The sequence below is a fragment of the Podarcis muralis genome, chromosome 14, assembly GCF_964188315.1.
Source record: "Podarcis muralis chromosome 14, rPodMur119.hap1.1, whole genome shotgun sequence".
NCBI classification, from domain to species: domain Eukaryota; kingdom Metazoa; phylum Chordata; class Lepidosauria; order Squamata; family Lacertidae; genus Podarcis; species Podarcis muralis.
The window spans coordinates 13,356,661-13,378,488 of record NC_135668.1 but is presented as its reverse complement, the minus strand read 5'-3'; the positions used below and the strand labels follow the sequence as shown (position 1 = coordinate 13,378,488).

At 43.2% G+C, this 21,828-nt stretch overlaps 1 protein-coding gene across 5 annotated transcripts in view; it reads left to right on the top strand.

Moving 5' to 3' along the window:
* The first annotated feature begins 2,227 nt into the window (after positions 1-2,227).
* CEP152 (centrosomal protein 152) overlaps positions 2,228-21,828 on the top strand; it is a 49,056-nt gene continuing 29,455 nt past the window's right edge. For 4 of the 5 annotated variants that reach the window (XM_028705872.2, XM_028705871.2, XM_028705869.2 and 1 more), the window contains exons 1-10: positions 5,105-5,214; positions 9,345-9,472; positions 12,319-12,410; positions 12,936-13,005; positions 13,171-13,503; positions 14,294-14,453; positions 17,169-17,309; positions 17,990-18,129; positions 18,799-18,999; positions 21,338-21,485. In XM_028705872.2, coding sequence (XP_028561705.2) covers positions 9,371-9,472; positions 12,319-12,410; positions 12,936-13,005; positions 13,171-13,503; positions 14,294-14,453; positions 17,169-17,309; positions 17,990-18,129; positions 18,799-18,999; positions 21,338-21,485 — 1,387 coding nt within the window. In that variant the 5' untranslated portion in view covers positions 5,105-5,214; positions 9,345-9,370. Of the gene's footprint in view, positions 2,410-5,101; positions 5,215-9,344; positions 9,473-12,318; positions 12,411-12,935; positions 13,006-13,170; positions 13,504-14,293; positions 14,454-17,168; positions 17,310-17,989; positions 18,130-18,798; positions 19,000-21,337; positions 21,486-21,828 lie in introns of those variants that run through there. The other variant, XM_028705870.2, reaches the window with a different exon arrangement.

Sequence of the window (21,828 nt, the reverse complement as noted above, 5' to 3'; positions counted from 1 at the left end):
ATTAAATACAGTGGTACCTCGCAAGACGAATGCCTCGCAAGACAAAAAACTCGCTAGACGAAAGGTTTTTCCGTTTTCGATTTGCCTCGCAAGACGAATTTCCCCTATGGGCTTGCTTCGCAAGACGAAAACGTCTCGCGACTTTGTTTTCTTTGTCTAAAAACAAAGACATGTTTTGTTTATAAAGTTAATTTATTTTCCCTTCAATTTTTGAACTGCTCTTTACAGTATGTGTGACTTTAAAGAGCAGTTAATAAACTGTTGTTGTACCAAATTTGGCTTTGTTTGGACTTTTTTTGACCATAGGAACGCATTAATTGATTTTCAATGCATTCCTATGGGATTTCGTGCTTCGCAAGACGAAAAATTCGCTAGACGACAAAAATTGCGGAACGAATTAATTTCGTCTTGCGGGGCACCACTGTATTAGATAGGTGCCACCTTTCTGGCACCCAATGATGCTTGGGGAGTGCTGTTCGGCCCAATGGAGCCTTCAATGCAGGGTTCCTCAGGGTTCAATTTTATCCCTCATTCTGTTCAGCATCTACATGAAACTGCTGCGTGGGGTCATCTGAAGTTTTGGAGTACATTGTCAGCAATGTGCTGTTGAGACACAGCTCCCTTATATCTGTAGGTGTGGCATGGGATGTGCTGGACCATCGTCTTGCCTCTGTAATGGACTGGATGAAAGCCACTAAACTGAAGCTCAATCCAGGTAAGACAGAGGCACTGTTAGTGGGCAGTTCCTTAGAGCAGATGGGTGGGGGGAGGTTTGCTCTTGACGGACTTACACTCCATCTACAGGAACAGTACGTAGCTTGAGGATACTTCTTGATCCTTTGCTGTCACTTGAGGCTCAGGTGGCCTCAATGGTGCAGAGCGCCTTCCATCAGCTTGGGCTGGTGACCCAGCTGTACCCCTATCTGGACAGATATAGCTTAACTAATGTCATCTATGCTCTGGAAATCTCTAGGTTAGATTGCTGCGATGCATTATACTGCCTCTGAAGACAGTTTGAAAACTTCAGCAGGTGCAGAAATCAGTTGGCCAGGTTGCTTACTGTGGCAAGACTGTTTGAGCACATAATCGTGGCCCAAATGTACCGGCTGCCAATTAATTTCCGGGCCTAAATCAAAGTGCTGGGTTTTACATATAAAGCCTTAAAACGGCTGAGGACCACAACATCTCAAGGACCACTTCTCCCCATATGAACCGCCTCAGACCTTGCAATCATAATCTGAAGCCATTCTTTTTGTGTTTTGTCCACAAGAGGTCCAGAGAGCAGTAACTGAGCCTTTTCTGTGGTGGCCATGGGCAAATAAATAAAAATACTTAACTAACTGAACAACTGTATCACAGATAGCTCAGTTCTGCCCCCGCCCATGGTGGCGGCTCCCCGTTTGTGGCATGCTCTTCCCTGGAAGGATCGCCTGCCACTTTCATTGCATATCTTTTGGTGCCAGGCAAAAACATTTCTCCTCTCCCAGGCCTTTGGCTAATCAAACCATCTACAGCCTTTTAAAATGGGGGGGGGGGGGGCTTTATTTTTGCTTGTTACTGTGTTGTGTATTTTTTGTGTTTTTATAGTGTAAACTGCTCTGTGATCCTTGAAGGCTGGTGTATAGAAATACAGTGGTACCTCGGGTTACATATGTTTCAGGTTACAGACTCTGCTAACCCAGAAATAGTACCTCGGGTTAAGAACTTTGCTTCAGGATGAGAACAGAAATTGTGCTCCGGCGGCACGGCAGCAGTGGGAGGCCCCATTAGCTAAAGTGGTGCTTCAGGTTAAGAACGGACCTCCAGAACAAATAAAGTTCTTAACCCGAGGTACCACTGTATAACAATTGTTATGATTATGATTGCTGGGCCTGATCCAACAATGCGTTCCTTCTGTTCTGTCCCTGTGTAAGAAGAGCAGGTGAATGGGTCCTGAAGGCAGAACAGAGGATGCCCCCCCGCCCCACCTCCAGAATAATTCCTATTTGGAAGACAGCCGAAATCCTCCCATTTGCCACACTCAGCTCCCCTTCCAACAGGCAGCCTGCAATGTGCTTAGAGCGCAGCCGCAGCCGGCTCTGAAACTGCCTGGTCCTTTGCGCTCCTTCCGATTGGCTGAGACCTCCATCCAACCGCCGAGCCGGTTCCTTTTCCCGCCGCCAGCCGCGCCAGCTTTCAAAGAAGGAAAGGCTTCGCGGCGCAACCGAGCTTGGAGCAGAAAGAAAGGAAAAACAAAAAGCAAAGCCCGCCTCTTCACCCACCGGCTTCTCTCGCCCTCTTTGTGGAAAGGCTGTCTCCTTGCCTTATTGGTCAGCCTTTCTTTCAATCATCCAAAGAACGGCGGGCAGGTTCGGTCGTCACGCGGAAGAGGGAAGGGGTCGCTTTTAGCGGCGTGGGGACGGGGAACAGGTGAGGCGTCTCGGCTGCTTGTTGGGGGGAGAAAAAGTGGGGGGTCGCTGCTCTCTCGCTCGTGTAGGAACCCGGGGCGGGGTTCAGCGCGGTGGGGGCGCCCAGGGAGGGGTGGTGGTGGTTGGGCGTCGCCATGGAAACGGGGCGCCTCGGGCCTAGACGCCGAATTTGCCTGCTCTGCTTGCCTCGCAACTCGCACCCCGTTTTCTGACGAAGTTTTTTTTTTAGAAGCAAAATGTTTTAAATAGGCACCTGTGCCCTTCGCTGTGGTAAAGAGGGACGCTCTTGTGCTAAAACTGAGGAAGGTTGACGTAGCCGCTTACCTTGACTAGCCCCCTTGTCTATGGTTGCCACCTTTCTTGTGGCAAAATGGGGGGCGGTTTTTATTTTCTCATCTGGTGCTGAAGCGACTTGAAAGCAGTCCATTGTGATCTGTTGCAGTCTATTCCCTGGAATACATGTCACACGCACGCACACACACATGGATTTTTAAATCTGTTCTTGGCTACTCGGAGCTTAAATACGCTTCAGGTTACATACGCTTCAGGTTACAGACTCCGCTAACCCAGAAATAGTACCTTGGGTTGAGAACTTTGCTTCAGAATGAGAACAGAAATCGTGCTCCGGCGGCGCGGCAGCAGCAGGAGGCCCCATTACCTAAAGTGGTGCTTCACGTTAAAAACAGTTTCAGGTTAAGTACGGACCTCCGGAACGAATTAAGTACTTAACCCGAGGTACCACTGTACATCACTTTTCACACACCCTTTCAAACACAGGCATTTGGAGAGGATCTCTAGCTTGGCAGAAAGAAGACCTGAAATACAGGGCAAAACTGTATCAATACAGGACGCACTGGACAGGTGGCAATCGTACCACTGACCTGCCTAAATAGATGTGGGGTTGCAGCTTTGCAGCATAACCTAAGATGCTTCAATGGCAGAATTTTAATTCGCCTCAATAAGGCACACTTTTGAGCAATACTCATTTACAGGGTTGTGCTGCCTAAAGGTGCGGTGCTATGTAGTGCTTTAGAAGTAGTTCTTGATACGTTTTCAGAAGAACGTCACACATACATTGCTTGTTAACATTTTCGGGCTGCTTTTCTGATTGTTCAAAGCGGCTTGCAAAACAAAAACGGTGACCAGGGACTTGCAGAAGATGCTTGCCAAAATCCCAGTTGCCAAGCTTGCTAAACTAAAAGCCAGCTAGCTGAGAAAAATGTGCCTTTCCAAAGGCAAGTAAGGAAGTAAATATAATTCTGAGGTTAATGGAGAAGGCTTTCCCAGAGATGGGGAAGAGGACTGGACAAATGCATGGAGGATACTATTAGCCATGATGGCTCTGTTTTTACCTCCACTGTTGGAGATGGTATGCCTCTGAATACCAGCTGCTGGGAATCACAAGTGGGAAGGGTGCTGTTAAGCTTTTGGGTCCTCCTTGCTGGCTTTCCCTGGGCATCTGGCTCGCCGGATGCTGGAATATAATGGACCTATGGCCTCATCCAGAAGAGCTGTTCTTACGTTGTTATAATTTGAAGTAATAGCGGGAGCGTCACAAAATATTTCCCACTACCTTATTCACTCAGCAAGGTTTCAGTCACTCAACACATAATAGGTTTTCCAAGCTAATCTTTCTGAACTTAGGCTGAGTAGGGCTGGCCATTCTTTTAATTTAGGATCATTGATTCTAGCCTCTCTCAGGGTCTTCAGGGAAAGGAATTTTATTTCAATGTGGAGGGTCAGAACCAAAAAGGTTGGCTAACTTCTCCTGGTCCTTTCTCCTGCTAGTGTAACAGGTAGACTCTGCAAGCCATCAATTTACACATTGTTTTGCAAACATTGCTATGCAAAGCAACTATAAAATAAAATAGCTTTTTATAATCATAGGTTGAATGCTTGAGGCTAGCTTTTTTAGACGGAAGAGTGCAGGAGTCTGGCTTGGATCTATAAATATGCAGCAATCAAACATCAAGGCATTTCTCAATCTCTTAAGTACCAATTGAGTTTCACAAAACTCATCAAAAGCATAACAGATGGGGCAAAATAATAATTTTGTAGCAAATCTGGAGATTAATTTTTAAAGAACAATATGCAGAGAATAAATTTAGAGGTGATTGGAAGGTTTAGTGAGGTGTTTATTTGAGACTAAAGTGGTCTGTTTTCAAGGTTATATAGGGAGTTGCTATTTGTATCTGACTGGTGATGAATCACCACAACCATATTCTGCTTCAGAATACCAAACCTTCCAAGCATAGTAATGTAACTGAACAAAATTGGCACTTGAACTGCAAGTAGGGAATGTTATATGAAAAATTTGGGGTGGGGTAGGACGGAGGGGGTCAGTCTTTAGGAATAGGTGTAACACAGGCCAAATGACTGCTTATGAGCAGGCAACCAAACATTGTTAACTCCGATTATGTGCCTTTTGAAAGCTTTTAGGGGTCGCGTAGCCTCCGTATTGCCCCAGAAATCCCCTCCAACAACCACTCCTTCACGGAGAACCTATGAGCAGTAAAACCCGGAAGTCAGTATCAAAGAATTTTTAAGTAACGAGCTAACAAATTCTGGCTAATGGGAACGTCACTTTAGGAACGGTATCTGTATGTTTGAGGACTCTTTTCATCTTTCACTAAAGTTTATTATTATTATTATTATTAATTGCAATTGTGTAATTTTTGTTTTCCCCACCACAGGTGAAACAAGAAACATTATTGCAAACATGTCACTTGACTTTGACAGCGCAGCTTTGCAAGTACAACATGAAGATGAAGAATATGATCAGGAGGACTATGCTAGGGAGCAAGAGGTAAAAACTAAGACTTGCCAAAATTTCATGTTTCTTATTCTCTCTCCGCCCCCAACTTTCCTTTTTTCTTATGCTGGGGTAGATGACTTGTTCAGCACTAAGGACCACATTGGAAATGATTTAGAACATATTAAGAGCCTGACGTACCAGGCCAATGGCCCATCTGGTCCAGCAGTATATCATACACAGTTCATTATATAATTCACAATATTCTTTCCTTTCAATATTATGTTCTTCCCTTTCAAACCTTCTTAAAAGATCAACCAGATGATTTTAAGACAAGATAGCTGCTGGCTCATGTAAATAAGTTAACCAACTATAGAGCTATTGTGGCTAGTAGCTGACCTGTTCTTCATGAAGTTGTCTAATCCTCTCTTAAAGCCATCCAAGTTGGTGACTGTTGCTATTTCTTGTGGAAGTGAATTTCAGAATTAACTGTGCTCTGTGTGAGGAAGTACTTTTCTTTCGTCTGCTCTGAATCTTTCAACATTGAGTTTCATTGAATGCCCACAAGTTTAATTTCATGAGAGACGAAAAAATTTCTCTCTATATATATTAGGTTTCCTCAGCCTCGGCCCTCCAGATTTTTTTGGCCTACAACTCCTATGATCCCTAGCTAGCAGGACCAGTGGTCAGGGATGATGGGAATTGTAGTCTCAAAAATGTCTGGAGGGCCAAGGTTGAGGAAGCCTGCTCTATATGCACTTTCTCTAAGCCATGTATAATCTTTATACCTCTAGCATGCCCAAATGTTGTAGCCTTTCCTCATAGAAGAGTTGCTCTATGCTCTTGATCATTTTGGTTGCCCTCTTCTGAACCTTTTCCAGCTCCACAATATGACTGACCTAGCATGTCTGCTATACAGCTATAATAGCAGGTCCAACTTGTGTAGTTGTTGAGCTTTTTCTGTGACTTCCTTATTCTGGGATTGGACTCCACCTCAGAAATCTACTTTATGTTAAGGCTTATACTGTTGTCTTGGAAAGACATTTCTAGTGACATCATAATCTTCTTGAAATTACACCTGAGTGTCTCATGATGTCACCGAAACAGCTCCTTATCAGTGTGGCTGGCTGTTTAAAAAAACACCTTTAAATAAAGTGCTTTTGTCATTTGCTATTTCTTAAGCTTCTGTACATGTTGGAGTCAGCTGTTGTAACAGAACTGTGAATTATGCCTTCTCTTATCTGGAGTATTTAGGAATGTGGGTGCCTCTCTTGGTTATGAAGAGAGATTCTGCTGTTCTATGCAGCAATTCAGTATGTGTTTCTTATACATTTAGTTTAATTTATTTAGTGTTTTAGGGTGCCTGTTGCACATGTAACTGATTTTGCTGTGTATCAGTTTTCCCTGAGAGTTCTGTATATTTTGTGGAGAGAGAAAAAACACACAAAACTGCTAATTTCTAAATGGAGTTATGTCAAGAGGGCTTCTAGGAAAACTATTGCTGGTTAATTGTATTGCAGCAAGATACTTGTATTGATTTGGTCCTAGAGAACCAGAGTGGCTCTTACACCACCATCAGCTGACCAGTACAATCTCCTGTCATTGTTGCATTAATGCGAAATAATCAGCATAGAATTTGTTTTGCTTCTTGTCTAGTTTGGTCATTAAAGGGGGGAAGTATTCCTTGCTGGATATGCTTCCTGTCCTACTTAATACACCTTGCTATTGGATTTCACAGTATCACAGCTGCAGTATTTATCTCAAAGTAGTAAACTAGGAGGGACGCGGGTGGCGCTGTGGGTAAAAGCCTCAGCGCCTAGGGCTTGCTGATCGAAAGGTCGGCAGTTCGAATCCCCGCGGCGGGGTGCGCTCCCGTTGCTCGGTCCCAGCGCCTGCCAACCTAGCAGTTCGAAAGTACCTCCAGGTGCAAGTAGATAAATAGGGACCGCTTACTGGCGGGAAGGTAAACAGCGTTTCCGTGTGCTGCACTGGCTCGCCAGATGCAGCTTTGTCACGCTGGCCATGTGACCCGGAAGTGTCTCCGGACAGCGCTGGCCCCTGGCCTCTTAAGTGAGATGGGCGCACAACCCCAAAGTCTGTCAAGATTGGCCCGTACGGGCAGGGGTACCTTTACCTTTAGTAAACTAGGATAATTTGCCAGAATGCATTCGTGTTCAGATATCAAATGGAATTCACCAGCCCCTTGATTTTTGTTTGTTTTTTTGAAGCCACCTTCTGTGGCTTCAAAAACTCCCAACTTTCCCTCCTTTAGGTATGCTGATTACTAACTGAATTAATTCCCTGCCTTCCACCGGGATGGTGACATGCTTCCCTAATTTTCGCAGAGGTGTAAACATGTTTATGGGCTGTGCTACCACTTCATACTGCAAGTGGGGACTGACTTGGTTAGACATTTTTCTATAAACCCCCTATCCCAAAACCTCTGAAGTAAGCATGCCAGGAAGAAGGGGGACTGTATGGCAGTAGTGAGCAAGTCTGGATGTAAAAGCGGGCATGACAATGGATGTGATTTGTTAGCTTAATGTAGCAGACTATATTCCAGCCACAGAAAAGTGAGAGGTATACACACACACACACACACACACACACACACACACTGTGTATTTATCAATCTATAGTTATATCTTCATCCAGCCTAACAAGAGGGATTATAATAGTAAAGGGCACATTCCAGCCAGGCAAAACACTTGATGGTGGAGAGCAGGGCCAGGAAGAGCCTGTTGCCTACAAATAGTCCTAAGGGCCAGAAGGAGAGGGCTGCATTTGGTCTCTGGCCTTGAGGTTCTCCATCCCTCTTCTAATCCATAGAGCAGGGTTTCCCAAACTTTGTCTCCAGCTGTTGTTGGACTACAACTCCCATCATCCCTAGCTAGCAGGACCAGTGGTCAAGGATGATGGGAACTATAGTCCCATAACAGCTGGAGATCCATAGAGATGATCTGAAATCCTTGTACAACAGGCACAGTCTTTTCTCCTTTACAACAGTATAAAAATGCAGCCCTTCCTTTCTCCCTGCCCCTCCCCCAGCAAAAATGAATCAATGTCTTAGGCATCTTTTGTATTCCCACTTCTGGCCTTCCGTTGTCTCCCGTTGGTCAACTCACATTTTTCCAGCGCTCTGCTACTAAAATTATTCACCTCTCTTGTCATCATATTCCTTAAATCCCCACACTGACTTCCTGTCAGTTCCCAAATCCTGCACAAGGTCCTCAGTTTTGCTTTCAAAACCTTCCAGGGCCTTGCTCACCCTTCTCTCTCTGTTCTTATATACCTTAACTAATCCAGTTCCAGCATCCTCTGCTCTCCAAAGGTTTCCTGCTCCCCACCAGCTGACTCTTATGAGTGGATCTTTAGAAGAAACTCATCTATTTCACCCCAGTTCTGAAGTCCTCAATACTGTGCAGTGCTGAAGCCCTAGTCTATATAGAAATAGTAATTGTAAACATTGAACAAAAAGGTGTTGATAGTGTACAGCTTGGAACGTCTGAGAACATTTAGATGACAATGTGTAGTATATTTGATAAGTTTAGAATCTTGATTGTCATACCAAAAAGAAGAGGTATACTTCTCCTGGTGGTTTTGGTGCAGTCTTACTTATGTGGTTACCCCCTTTATTTGTAATATAGTAATCCCACTCTAGTGGGACGCGGATGGCGCTGTGGGTTAAATCACAGAGTCTAGGACTTGCCGATCAGAAGGTCGGCGGTTCGAATCCCCGCGGCGGGGTGTGCTCCTGTTGCTCAGTCCCTGCTCCTGCCAACCTAGCAGTTCGAAAGCACGTCAAAGTGCAAGTAGATAAATAGGTACCCGCTCTGGCGGGAAGGTAAACGGCGTTTCTGTGCGCTGCTCTGGTTCGCCAGAAGCGGCTTAGTCATGCTGGCCACATGACCCGGAAGCTGTACGCTGGCTCCCTCAGCCAATAAAACGAGATGAGCGCTGCAACCCCAGAGTCGATCACGACTGGACCTAATGGTCAGGGGTCCCTTTACCTTTAATCCCACTCTAAAATATGAGAGAGGCACTTCTCCTATTTGCCCGTTATTCTTTTTGTGGGCTGATGCTTTCCTTTAATACACAAATGTGTATAGGCCTTTGCTAGTTTTAGGTTGAAGAAAAATTGGGTATCTAATTTAAAACACCATAATCACTTATGTTGTGTACAGTTTTCTAGTAACGTGAAAAAAAGAAAATGTACTGCACAGATGTATCAGTTGAGATCCATTCTAAGTACCAAAACCTCACTGAAGGTTTGGAAGAACAGGTGCACTCTATACAGGATTCCTTGCTCCAAGTAAGTAAAGAAAGTTTATTTTAGTTAGTTGCTGAAAAGTAACTTCCTCAACAAAGAAATACTGGGGAAGGGTATTCTGAGAGATGTAAGTGGCCTGTAGCTCTTCCCTCCCAAAAGAAAGGTTGGTCCTGCAGAGACTTAAGTTCTACATTCACAGTATTTTCTCGCTTTTTAAAAAAAAAATACTTAGAGAAGTGCAGTATTGGTTTCCTATCATGATACTTCAGTTGAAATAATGTTACATTATTACCACCCACTCCAGCTTCGAAGTAAAATTATAGGGTTCCCAAGTTTTGTATGTTCCATTGCATATTATTTATTTAAAGCATTTATTCCTTGTTATTTAGCCAGAAACGCTCCCAGAGTGGCCTACAAAAATTGGTTATAGAGACTCATAATCTAGAAAGCCACGACATACGAAGAAAAGGCATGGGAGGGTGTAATGGTTCTAGGGGTTGCTCGTGTGTAAGCCTGTGCCAACACCTGGCTGGGCTGCCTGAGTGAACCTTTCCTGTCCGGAAAGCCACTCACCCGTGGCTGTCTCAATCGCTGGCAGAATCCGTCAGTGGGCGTTTCTTAAACTTCTTCCAGCAAAGAAGCTCTTTGACGCCCAGTCTCCTCCTCCTCTCCCTGCGCGGAAGCCTTCTGCGCAAGGAGGACATAGGCAGCGGAGGACCCTTCCTCTCCCCGCTGGTCCCCGGCAAGGAGTCATGTGACTGCCTCGCTGATTCCCCCATCTGCCCCCCTTCTCCACTGGAGCTACGCTGATTCCCTTCCCCAGAAGATGGGCTGCTTCTCCCAATCCCGGTACACTCTCTGGGATCCCTCTGGAGCTTGCTCTCTCCCTCCGGCACTGATGGCAGTTCCCTTACAGAGGGAGAAGGCAAAAGCAGGCTCAAACAGATGTTCTTCAGGTTACCATTCTTGTAATGCAGTTATATAGTTCTGTCTAGACAGCAAGAGCAGCAACTCCTTTCTGAAGTCAGCAGCAGTTGTGGGTGTTCCTTTACCTTTGATAAAACCCCACCCTCCATCATTTCCGGGAGCAGAGCAGGAGGCAGTATTCAGGCCAGGAGGATAGGATAGCTTTTGTCACACACTCTTCCCTCAGGCAGGTTTGCATATCAATATAATGTCATGTCAAGACAAACAGTGCAACATTCAAATCAGCTACCTGTCCTGGCTTCTCTAAGTCATCTAGGAGTTGAGATGGAGATGTGTGGGTGTGAGAGACAGACAGAGGGCTGGGGGAGAGTTCCCCACCCTGTATTCTGAGAAATGTGAGGAATGGAGTGATAAGCTCATACAAGGGACGTGGGTGACGCTGTGGGTTAAACCACAGAGTCTAGGACTTGCCGAGCAGAAGGTCAGCGGTTCGAATCCCCGCAACAGGGTGAGCTCCCGTTCCTCGGTCCCTGCTGCTGCCAACCTAGCAGTTCGAAAGCACGTCAAAGTGCAAGTAGATAAATAGGTACCGCTCTGGCGGGAAGGTAAACAGCGTTTCCGTGAGCTGCTCTGGTTTGCCAGAAGTGGCTTAGTCATGCTGGCCACATAACCCAGAAGCTGTACGCCGGCTCCCTTGGCCAATAAAGCAAGATGAGTGCCGCAACCCCAGAGTCGGTCACGACTGGACCTAATGGTCAGGGGTTCCTTTACCTTTACCTTTAAGCTCATACAAAGAAACTGGTGATTGGGTAATGTATCGCTCCTGATTATTTTCAAGTAGTCAGTTACAGGCGTTGGGTCCAGAGTGTCTAATCTGCAAACAGTCTTACCATTCTCCAAAGGGACTCTGATCCAACAGAGACATCTGCTGCATCCCACAGCACTATCTCCCACACTTTCATAGGATCCCCAAACCTTTCAGAGCAGATTCTTGCAGTCATGGGGGTGTAGTATAAGGAGATGCAGGGGCAACTAATAGCAACAACGACAACAGTTTCCTTCTCTGAATTCTGCCTATGAAGCATCCAGTTAGCAGAGTTCTGCTGCAGCCATGTCTGTATCCAACCTAATTGTCTGAACTACAATCTTAGAGATATATTTCCAATGTGCAACTTTGTGCTGAACAAGTTGATGAATTTTAATCTTGCTTACTGTTTTGGGTAGCAGCAAAGCATGCCCCTCAAAGGCATCTATGTGTAGGTTGTGCAATAGGTCAGCTCCCATAAATGAATGTGTTACTATGGTTCTATTCCATCTTACCTGCCTTGTTTATGAGAATAAAAACAAAAAAAATTCCTTCCAGTAGCACCTTAAAGACCAACTAAGTTAGTTCTTGGTATGAGCTTTCGTGTGCATGCACACTTCTTCAGATACACTGAAACAGAAGTTGCCAGATCCTTCTATATAGTGAGAAGGTGGGGAGGGGTATTACTCAGAAGGGTGGTGGGAATGGGTGATTGGCAGATAGCTGTGATGAGCCTGTTGACGACTCTTAACGACTGCAATAGGTCTTACAGGAAAAAGCAAGGGGTGAGAAGGTGAAAAATGGCTTTGTTATGTATAATGAGATAAGAATCCAATGTCTTTGTTTATGAGAATGAATATCTTCCATACTTTTTGTGCAAATGTTCGTGGCCCAGCAGAGAAAGAATAATATGTGCTGTGGTGGCAATATTATAATGGTATGGCGTTTTCAGAACAATTTAGCATGCCTTCTCCTCAGTTTAATTCCTTTGGTATTGAAGGTGGCGAAGCCTCTTTGGCTTAAGCACAAGTCGAGTTAGTGGATATGTGCTCCATAGAATCAAATAAATATAGAATTGTAGAGTTGGAAGGGACCCTGGGGATCATCTAGTCCAGTCTTCTGCATGTTTATGTAACTATAATAAGTCTTATTTCAGTTGCAGCAGCTATTAACAGACCTTCCCCATGATATGCTAGAAGACAGCGGAGATCACCTCTCTGATTACAGTGCACCTGAGGACCATGAACAGTAAGAAACTTGACTCTCTATATTATCCTCCACCCACTCCTGACAGTGTTGAAATTTTCAAATGGCACTCACAGTAACTGTATGAGCAACATCAACTGCCTGAGTAGGATCCAGTGAGTAGGATACACTGAGATCCAGCGCCGAGGGCCTTCTGGCGGTTCCCTCATTGCGAGAAGTGAGGCTACAGGGAACCAGACAGAGGGCCTTCTCGGTAGTGGCACCCGCCCTGTGGAACGCCCTCCCATCAGATGTCAAAGAGATAAATAATTACCTGATATTCAGAAGACATCTTAAGGGAAGTTTTTAATATGTAACGCTGTACTGTTTTTAACACTGATTGGGAGCCGCCCAGAGTGGCTGGGGAAACTCAGCCAGATGGGCAGGGTATAAATAATAAATTATTATTATTATTATTATTATTATAGGAGGCCAGATGAAGAAAAAAGTTCAGCTAATAATATATATATCACAATAATGCTACATATGCTCATGTGTTTCCTATGGCTCCATGTGCTTTCTTTATAGAGCGCAGAAACCCTGGGATCAGGATGCCAACAGATGGAATGATCATCCAGTTGCAACAAATCCACCAAGTGTAAGTTAATACGACATACAGTGGACCAGATTGGCATGCTTGCTTGCTTGTTTATCTTTATCTTTGCTCAGGTTTGCAAAATAATAATTTATTCATGTTGTCTTTCAAACTTTTCTAGCTGTAACATAACTAGTACCCAGTTGTGCTAACTAACTTTATTCACAGGACTATGAACAGGGTCAGAATTTGTATGCTGAGCGCTTTTTATATGACCAAGGCAACTTCCAAGGTGAAATGCATGGCAGTGACTGGTCAGAGCATCACAATGAAGATGAAGATAAAAGCATGTATGAGATTTCTGGCAGAGCTAGTGAGGATGGATCTGATGAAGTGTATCTGGGAGGAGATGGGTTTAAAGCATCTAGCCACTACCAACAAGACAATATATATCACCTTCCAGAAAACTTTAGGCCATACACAAATGGTCACCAGCAAGAGTTCACTAAGCAACACAGCAAAGCAGACAATTTCATTGATGCTAAGAAGGAAAACTTGAAGGTATGTAGACTCTTTGAAGCTGCTATTTTGTTTTCTCATTTCCTGATACTCCTCTTCCAAAGTTGTGAAAACTAGTGGCATTGCAAGAAAACTACAACCTCAAGATTAAGTCAGTTTGTAACTTTCAAATAGCAAATCTGGCACTTCTGAGTTGGGTCTAAGCTCTGTTGAAATCGTTAGGGCTTCTTTCCAAGTAATGGTTTCCAAATTAAGGTCTTGGGGTACTACATTTCACATATTGTTTGAGCCAGGTATCAGAAACAAATAGAAAATACAGGAAGTGTTTTCTTTTAAGTACATGAGTATATAAAGAGGTGTGGGATATAGCTATTAATGATAAATTAACATGTGCCATTAAGGTAAGACGAGGAATACGCAGGAGAAATATTTTTGAGGAGATATGGAAGGTGTTTGTAGAATTTGTACTGTTAAAATGGAAAGGGGTCAAACCATTGCAAGAGGTGTTGAAATTTTGGGAGGTTGGATAGTTACAATGGAATGGTCTCAGTGGTGGGGTGCACACTTTTATTCTTATTTATTTATGATTATTACTTTGTAAAAAAACAACAACAGAAAAAAATAGAATACAAAATAAAGTACATGGGTGACGAGAGGCAAAGTGTATGAATTCAGTCATATGTATTAAAGGGAAAAGTGGGGCTTATATATGCTTCCTTTATATGTGGCACTATACAGTACATGTATATTTCATAATTGGTTATTGGAACTCTGATAACAAATGTAAGAAGCAACTTTTACTTTTTAAAGAAATTATGTTTTTCTGTTGTAGTTGCAATGTGGCACTTCAGAAACAACTGTGGAGCCTTACAAAGTAGTATATAAGCCATACCAGAATAACATCCAGCAACCAGTTCCTATTTCTCCAGATGCAACAAGAAGAAATGACGCATTTGAAGAGATGCAACAAGAATTTTTGGGTACTGGTGAGGGTAAGTTGTTAATTACTCTAAGAATTGATGTTCTGGGGGTAGCAGATGAGATAGCCTTTATAGACAGTAGTGCCCTGTGATTTGCCTAAGTCAGGGACATGTGACTAGTTGATCTGTATGTGCCAGTGTGGTGTAGTGGTTAAGAGCGGTAGTCTCGTAATCTGGGGAACCGGGTTCGCGTCTCCGCTCCTACACACGCAGCTGCTGGGTGACCTTGGGCCAGTCACACTTCTCTGAAGTCTCTCAGCCCCACTCACCTCACAGAGTGTTTGTTGTGGGGGAGGAAGGGAAAGGAGAATGTTAGCCGCTTTGAGACTCCTTAAAGGGAGTGAAAGGCGGGATATCAAATCCAAACTCTTCTTCCTCTTCTTCTTTTCCCTTTAGGCTTCTTCAGTTTAGTCCCTGCCTTCTCCTAAAGTGGCTATATTTCCCCTGCTCTGCTCTCTTTGTGGTCTCTGCTGGCTTCCTTTCCTGCTACCACCCTATCTTTGCCCTTTTCTCTTTATTGCTCTTTTTCTGAAGTATTTTCTAAGAAACAACAACAACCCTAACTTCATTTCCTTCTTTACTGTCTTCTTTGGCTCCCAACTGGAAAAACCTTTGCAGTGATGAAGATGCACACACAAGCTGGTGAAACAGTCTCTGAGCTGGTGGCTGGATCCATCCTAGCTAACCAAATGCACACTGCCAACATTAAGGGGCGCAAACAACTTGGTCAAGCAGTGAAGCAACACACACCATAAACTGGCTAGCGCTCAGGGCAGTCAGTCTAGCACCAAGACACTTCACACAAAAGTGTTGGTCCTGACAGAAGACACAACCACAAAAGCACACCTAGAATACCAAGGGGCCGGCAGATCACGCTTGCTCCTAAAAGAGGCACAAGCTTTCCTTATCTTTGCAGAAGAAAACCTGGCCTTGATTGTAGCACAGCACAGTACAACAGACTACCTCATCAGACTATATCTAGCCAGCAGAGTGGACACTGAACAGGCATGCCTTTCCCAAAATCCAGGCCAATATTGGACCTCTCTCAGGTTGAGAGGCAAAGACTCCAGAAGATTGGACGTGCTACACAGGTGATTGACACAATTCTGGCCTCCAGAAGGCATCAACTAACTGGATTTATGAGGCCTTTTGTGGGGAGCCTTTTCCAGATGGTGCCATAGAAAGTGGATGGGCAAACTGGAACCTGGCTTCAGAGTTCTCGCAGTTCCTTTAATCTGGCGTGGAACAGGGCCTCAAGCCCAACACTGAGACACCAAGTTTCTGCACTAACTTCAGTGCTATCCCAGGTGAGCCACAGGTCTGTTGGCCACATCTGCAAGTGAAAGGATTCCTCAGAAGGGCAGCACTCCTTAGCTGACCAACAGTTCACAGATTTCTGACTTGGAGACTACACATGGACCCGAAGGTGCTAGGTCAGCCTCCTTTTGAACCCACCAGATTGGTTTCTCTGCGCCTACTCTCCTTAAAAGTAGCATTCCAGGTAGTATTACCTCAGCCAGGCGTTCAAGGCTCTCTCAATGAAAAAAGAACTGTTTCTCAAGGACAATGTGATTCTTCATACAGACCCTACATTTCACACAAAAACCAGCACCACTTTCCACAGTACCTAGGAATTAATATTTCTATCCTTTTTCCTGCACTTCTCCCACCCTATAGAGCAATCTTGGCACATGCTAGATTTCAGAAGGACAGTTAGGACACACATCGAAAGAACAAAGCGCTTTGTATCATTTCATCCTATCATAGCAAGGTGAATTAAGGATGGGTGTGGGTATGTGTGTGTGTGTGTGTGTGTGTGTGTGTGTGTGTGCGCACACACACACACACACACACTCATTCTAGTCTATGAATCACAACACCTGTAGGCACCCAGGTGTGTTACTGCCCACTTGACAGAGTAACAGCTATTTCAACAGCTCTGCACACTCAGGCCAGCATTTACGTTTACCCATCCCTACAAAATAGAGCTTTGCACCTTGGCAGAGGTAGCCCTTTTATTAGGTGTATATTGCAAGGTGTACTGCCTTCACAGTGAGCAGCTTTCAGACATTTCCTACCCATAATAAACACAGGCTCTGATACTTGCTGCAGTGATTGCCTCACTATTTGCCAGCAGAACAAAAAATTGGTCACCTCCTGAAGGGGCCTTCTCTGGCAGATAAACCAGCCAGCCATGAACACACCCTTCAAGCAACATGCTCACAACAAGCCTCACAAGACACGTGCTCAGACCGCCCCGCCGTTGATCTTGTGGAAGGCTCTCTGCCTTTCCATCATATGATTTGTGTAAGATTCATAAACAAAAACTGAATGGGAACTAGGAAGGAAAAAGTGAATGGTCAAATTGCAGGCAGCCACAGTGCTATTGCCTGGTGGGTTGAGTTCCCTCAGTTTATTTTAGTAATTACTATACCACTTAAATGCCAGAATGCTGTAGGTAAAGTTGCTTGCCCAGCAGCTCTGGGACAGCAAAGACTTAATTTGTGGGGTTTTTGGAGTTTAAATATTCGGATCCCTGCATATAAGCTTCATAGTTGGCTCTGTCATCTAATTGGGGTGGGTGGGAATCAAAAGGCAAAACTTCTGATATTTTTATCAAGATATAATTATCCCTCCATTAAAAAAAATATGGCCATATTTATATTAGTTGAGGAAAGCATACATATTTTAATATCTGATGTTTGGAAGTTGTATCTGAATTGACAGATTCTCCAGACAACATGCAGATTCTGCAACTTCAGGTTCTTAATAAAGCAAAAGGAAGAAAACTGGAAGAACTTAATAACCAGCTGGAAGAAAGAGCCCAGCAGATTAGGTATCTGTCTCATCAGCTTGCAATTGTAAAAGGTAAATCTCTTTGCCTTGGGGAGGAACCTGCAGAGTTTTGGTTTGGTTTGTGAGGATTCTAGCTCCCTTAGAAATAAAATATTTTCTTCTCTGGCAGTGGCGGGGAGCCCCCTGCCCGTAGACCAGATTAGATCCAGAAGGAATCCTGATTTGGAATTTGAGGCTGTTTCACCCAGTTCACTCCCACTTGGGATTATTGACCGAGATCACTTGAATTCTTGGCAGAAGTGTGTTAGAAGTTTGGGAAATAACAAAGATAAAATGCCAAAAGGGCAGTAAGAGGACCAGATATGCAAGAGTTAATATTGAAGTGCTTTTTACATATAATAAACAAGGCGCACACTGTTATTTTGCTATCATTTATTGCCCGAACTATAATTTGTGTGTTCATTAAATTAAAACTACACCAATCTGGACCCTAAATTTAAATTACTTCATTAGAGACAAATTGTGTGTTCATTCTTTCCATGCTGATCACTGCATTTGTATTAATGTTTACAATTGCTTGTGAGCAGGGACTATTTCAGGGGTAGGGAACAGGATTCAACCAGTGGGCAAGATCATTTGGTCTCCCCACCACACATGGGCCATTTTGACAGGTAGACATCGTAGTCCTTTCCCCCCACCCCCTCAAACTTAATCTAGCGGTTTTAAATATTTTTCTTTCTTTTTTAAAAAAGATGAAAAAGATGGCATGTGTCTCAGTCTCCAGGAAAGTCAAAAACTCCATCAAAATGCCAAAGAAAGGGAAATTCAGCTAGAAGGCCAAATAAAAGCTTTAGAAACACAAATTCAGACGCTAGCTGCCAACGAGGAGCAGGTACTGTAACTATTACAATTCTCATAGTTATTAAAAGATTTGCCAAAGTACTGCAACATTTCAGAATTTTGTTGGTGATGTCATAAAGAAAAGAGAGCCATCACTCATATATGGTAGGACTCAACTGGATTAGGATTGTTTGGAAAGATATCAGAGATACTAAAAGGGGAATTACAGGATACAGTCTGCAACTAAATCCAATTATAATGTTGTTAGAACATATTAAGCAGAAGATAAAGAACAATCAAAGGGTTCTTGTATCTCATTGTAGATAGCATCTCAGATAACATTTGGTAGCAAAATCTTGGAGAAACAGTAATCATCCAGAAATTAATCAGTGACTAAGAAAAGTGTGTGACATCATGGTCTTGAAGAAAACTACATGCTGTAAATTGCTTTGGGAAAGAAGTATGCAAGCAGTCCACATTTCCAAGCAAAAGTGGCCTTTTATTATGTATTAGCATTTTTTAAAACTTGATTATTATGGATATTCTTAGCCGAATATAGTTGCACAATACTTGCTTTGTAACATGATATGGCATTCTATTTAAGAAGTTGAATAGTTTGTAACCAGAGAATTTATGTAAATAATTTTATTTTTTTTAAAGGGGCTAGAGAATCATTTTGAACTAACACATGTTCCTGTTTGATTTTTGTTTGTTTTTGTAGCTGATCAAACAGTCTAAAGTTGCAGAAGTTGCAATGGAAACCATGCAGCAGCAGCTTTTGGAACTTCGACGCTCTGACACCCTCCAGCGTGCAAGAGAGCAGCATGAGGCGATCGTTGCAGCGCTCAAACAGAAACATGAAGAACAAGCCTTGTCTTTGCAGCAGAAACTGGATGCTAGGAATATAGCATTCCAGGAGCAGGTCAGATTGAGGTTTACAATATTGAAAATATCACACAGAGGGCATGAAACGTTGCGATGTTCTGCTTTTTCCATCTGACAAAGATTCTAAATACCAACTCTCCATTTGAAAATACACTTGGAAGGGAAGCATACAGAATGCATGGAAACTACAAAACCACAGAGCTCAGTTGTCTTCAGTGGCTTTCTCCTTTATTTTAGAAATTGAAACAGATGGTAGTAACTATCCTCACTCCTTTGACTTCCAGTCATGGACCTGCTTTGACATGAATTTGTAATGCTGAAGATCTAATTCAGCAAATCATTCTTAAAAAATTGGGGATCACTTGACTTCAAATTGTTTATACACCAGCTTTCGTTCCTGCCCCACCACTCCTAGAAGCACAGCAATTTTTCTCTCTTTAAATTGGGCTGCAGTTTCCCAGGGTCACCACCAGAGGCCCCTGAAGGACATTGCTCTTAAAGTTGATAAATGTCAATTATCAAAAGCATCCATCTTTGGGACTGGTTCATACTTCCCCACCTTCATTTTTATTTACTAAAGAAGTGATCTAAAACCTTAAAGAGACTTTACCAACTGACATAATAAAAGATATGAAATCTGATAAGGAGGTGGTCTAAACTAAAAAAAAAAAAAAGGCTTTAGGCACTCCTTTTAATCTTTTTCTGTTCCTGCCTCTTTCTACACCCACATGAGGAAAAAAGCCACCCTCCTGGCTGCGTGCTGGAGGCACCATTTTGAAGGATGTGGCTGAAAAGAAAGTTGATTCATCCCACAAAAAGCTCAAGAGGCAATAGCAATAACTCTAAGAGTAGCTTCATATATCAAGCCAGGAGCAAGCTATCCTTGCAACAGCTCCTTTAAGAAACCACAGTATATTGGACTAAGTTTGTGATACCTGAACCATCCTAAAGCCTTGTTTCAATTTTTCTTTTCCTTCCCCCTACCTCCCTTAAAAAAAAAAATCACTAGTGAAGCAGATTATATGATGTATAAAGGTAAAGGGACCCCTGACCATTAGGTCCAGTCGTGGCCGACTCTGGGGTTGCGGTGCTCATCTCGCTTTATTAGCTGAGGGAGCCGGCATGCAGCTTCCGGGTCATGTGGCCAGCATGACTAAGCCGCTTCTGGCGAACCAGAGCAGCCCACAGAAACACCGTTTACCTTCCTGCTGGAGCGGTACCTATTTATCTACTTGCACTTTGACGTGCTTTTGAATTGCTAGGTTGGCAGGAGCATATGATGTATAATCCTGTGCAAAAGATATTCTGGAAAATATGTAAAATATGATTGGATATAATATACCATTGTGTCTGTTACCCAAAAAAGAATTTACATCTTAAAATAATAATAACAATCAGAACATAGTAATTTGGTGGTGAATTGCTAATTGAAGCAAAAATGTTAATAGTAGTCAAATGACATACTTGAGGAATCTCAACTGAAGGAGAGTGGATTAATAATAATAAAAAATGGTATCTGGTCATGATGTCTACGCTTACTGTGATGAGAAAAAAGTCAGAGCAAAAACCAGCTTGAGAGAACTTGGTTCCCCTTAAAATAAATTATGAAGAAGAACTACAGTGGTGCCCCGCAAGACGAATGCCTCGCAAGACGAAAAACTCGCTAGACGAAAGGGTTTTCCGTTTTTTGAGTCGTTCCGCAAGACAAATTTCCCTATGGGAAACGTCTTGCGAGTTCTTGCGAGTTTGTTTCCTTTTTCTTAAAGCCGCTAAGCCGTTAATAGCCACTAAGCCGCTAATAGCCGTGCTTCGCAAGACAAAAAAACCGCAAGACGAAGAGACTCACAGAACGGATTAATTTCGTCTTGTGAGGCACCACTGTATAGTTTGGAACTATTTAAACTTTTCCACTGCTGGTATAAATCTGAGATCCAGAAGATGAATTAGATGGCTTACAATGGAATGAAAAAAACAAAATGTCTATACATTTTTTTCAATTGTTGTGTTATTTAATTGAGAATACGTAAATAGTTTTATGTTTTTGTGTTTCGTGCCACCCCACACACCCAATTGTGAAATATGGATGATTTTAATATTAAACTTGATTGGGAACAATGTAGCCTATATGGACACACATTCTGGTGTTTGTTTGTGTTGCTTGCTGTTTGCGTTCAAAGACATTTCTCTTTAAATAAGCTTTTGATTCTATTGCTTAGCTGTTTTGCCTCTTTTGTGCTCTTGTTCTGTGATGCTGCTTTTAGTTTGGTAATTGTGTTTTAATGTAAGCTTATTTGAGTCCTTTTTGGAGGGGGAAAGTGGCATAAATTTTTTGTAAAGGTATTGATTGGAAACTTTTTATACAATTCTTTTATCAGTCAGAACTTTGCTGCCATCTAAAGGAACACGTGAAACAACTTGAAAGAACTCTTGAGGAAAGCAAAATGGAAAAAAATGAAATTATCAGTCGGCTCTCAAGAAGTCTAGAAGAAAGCCAAAACCAGTGTGCAAATCTGCTGCAGACAGGTTTGTCATATTTGCATTGTTTTGGTGGCAAACATGAATGAAGATCTGCTCATGTTTTGAATAGGTATTTGCCTGAAAAATCACAATAGTCTCAAAACAGTAACCTTTAGAGCAGGGGTCTGCAACCTTTAAGACAAAAAGAGCCACTTGGACCTGTTTCCGAAGAAAAAACAACAACTGGGAGCCGCAAAACCATTGCGACATTTAAAACAAATATATCTCCGGAGCCACGATCTGACAGCGGGAAGGTGACGTCGGGACGGTGCGTGACTAATGCATGCACCGCCCCCATGCGACATCACAGCCAGTACAGTGCCCGCCACAGTGAGGAGTGTCGGGGCGC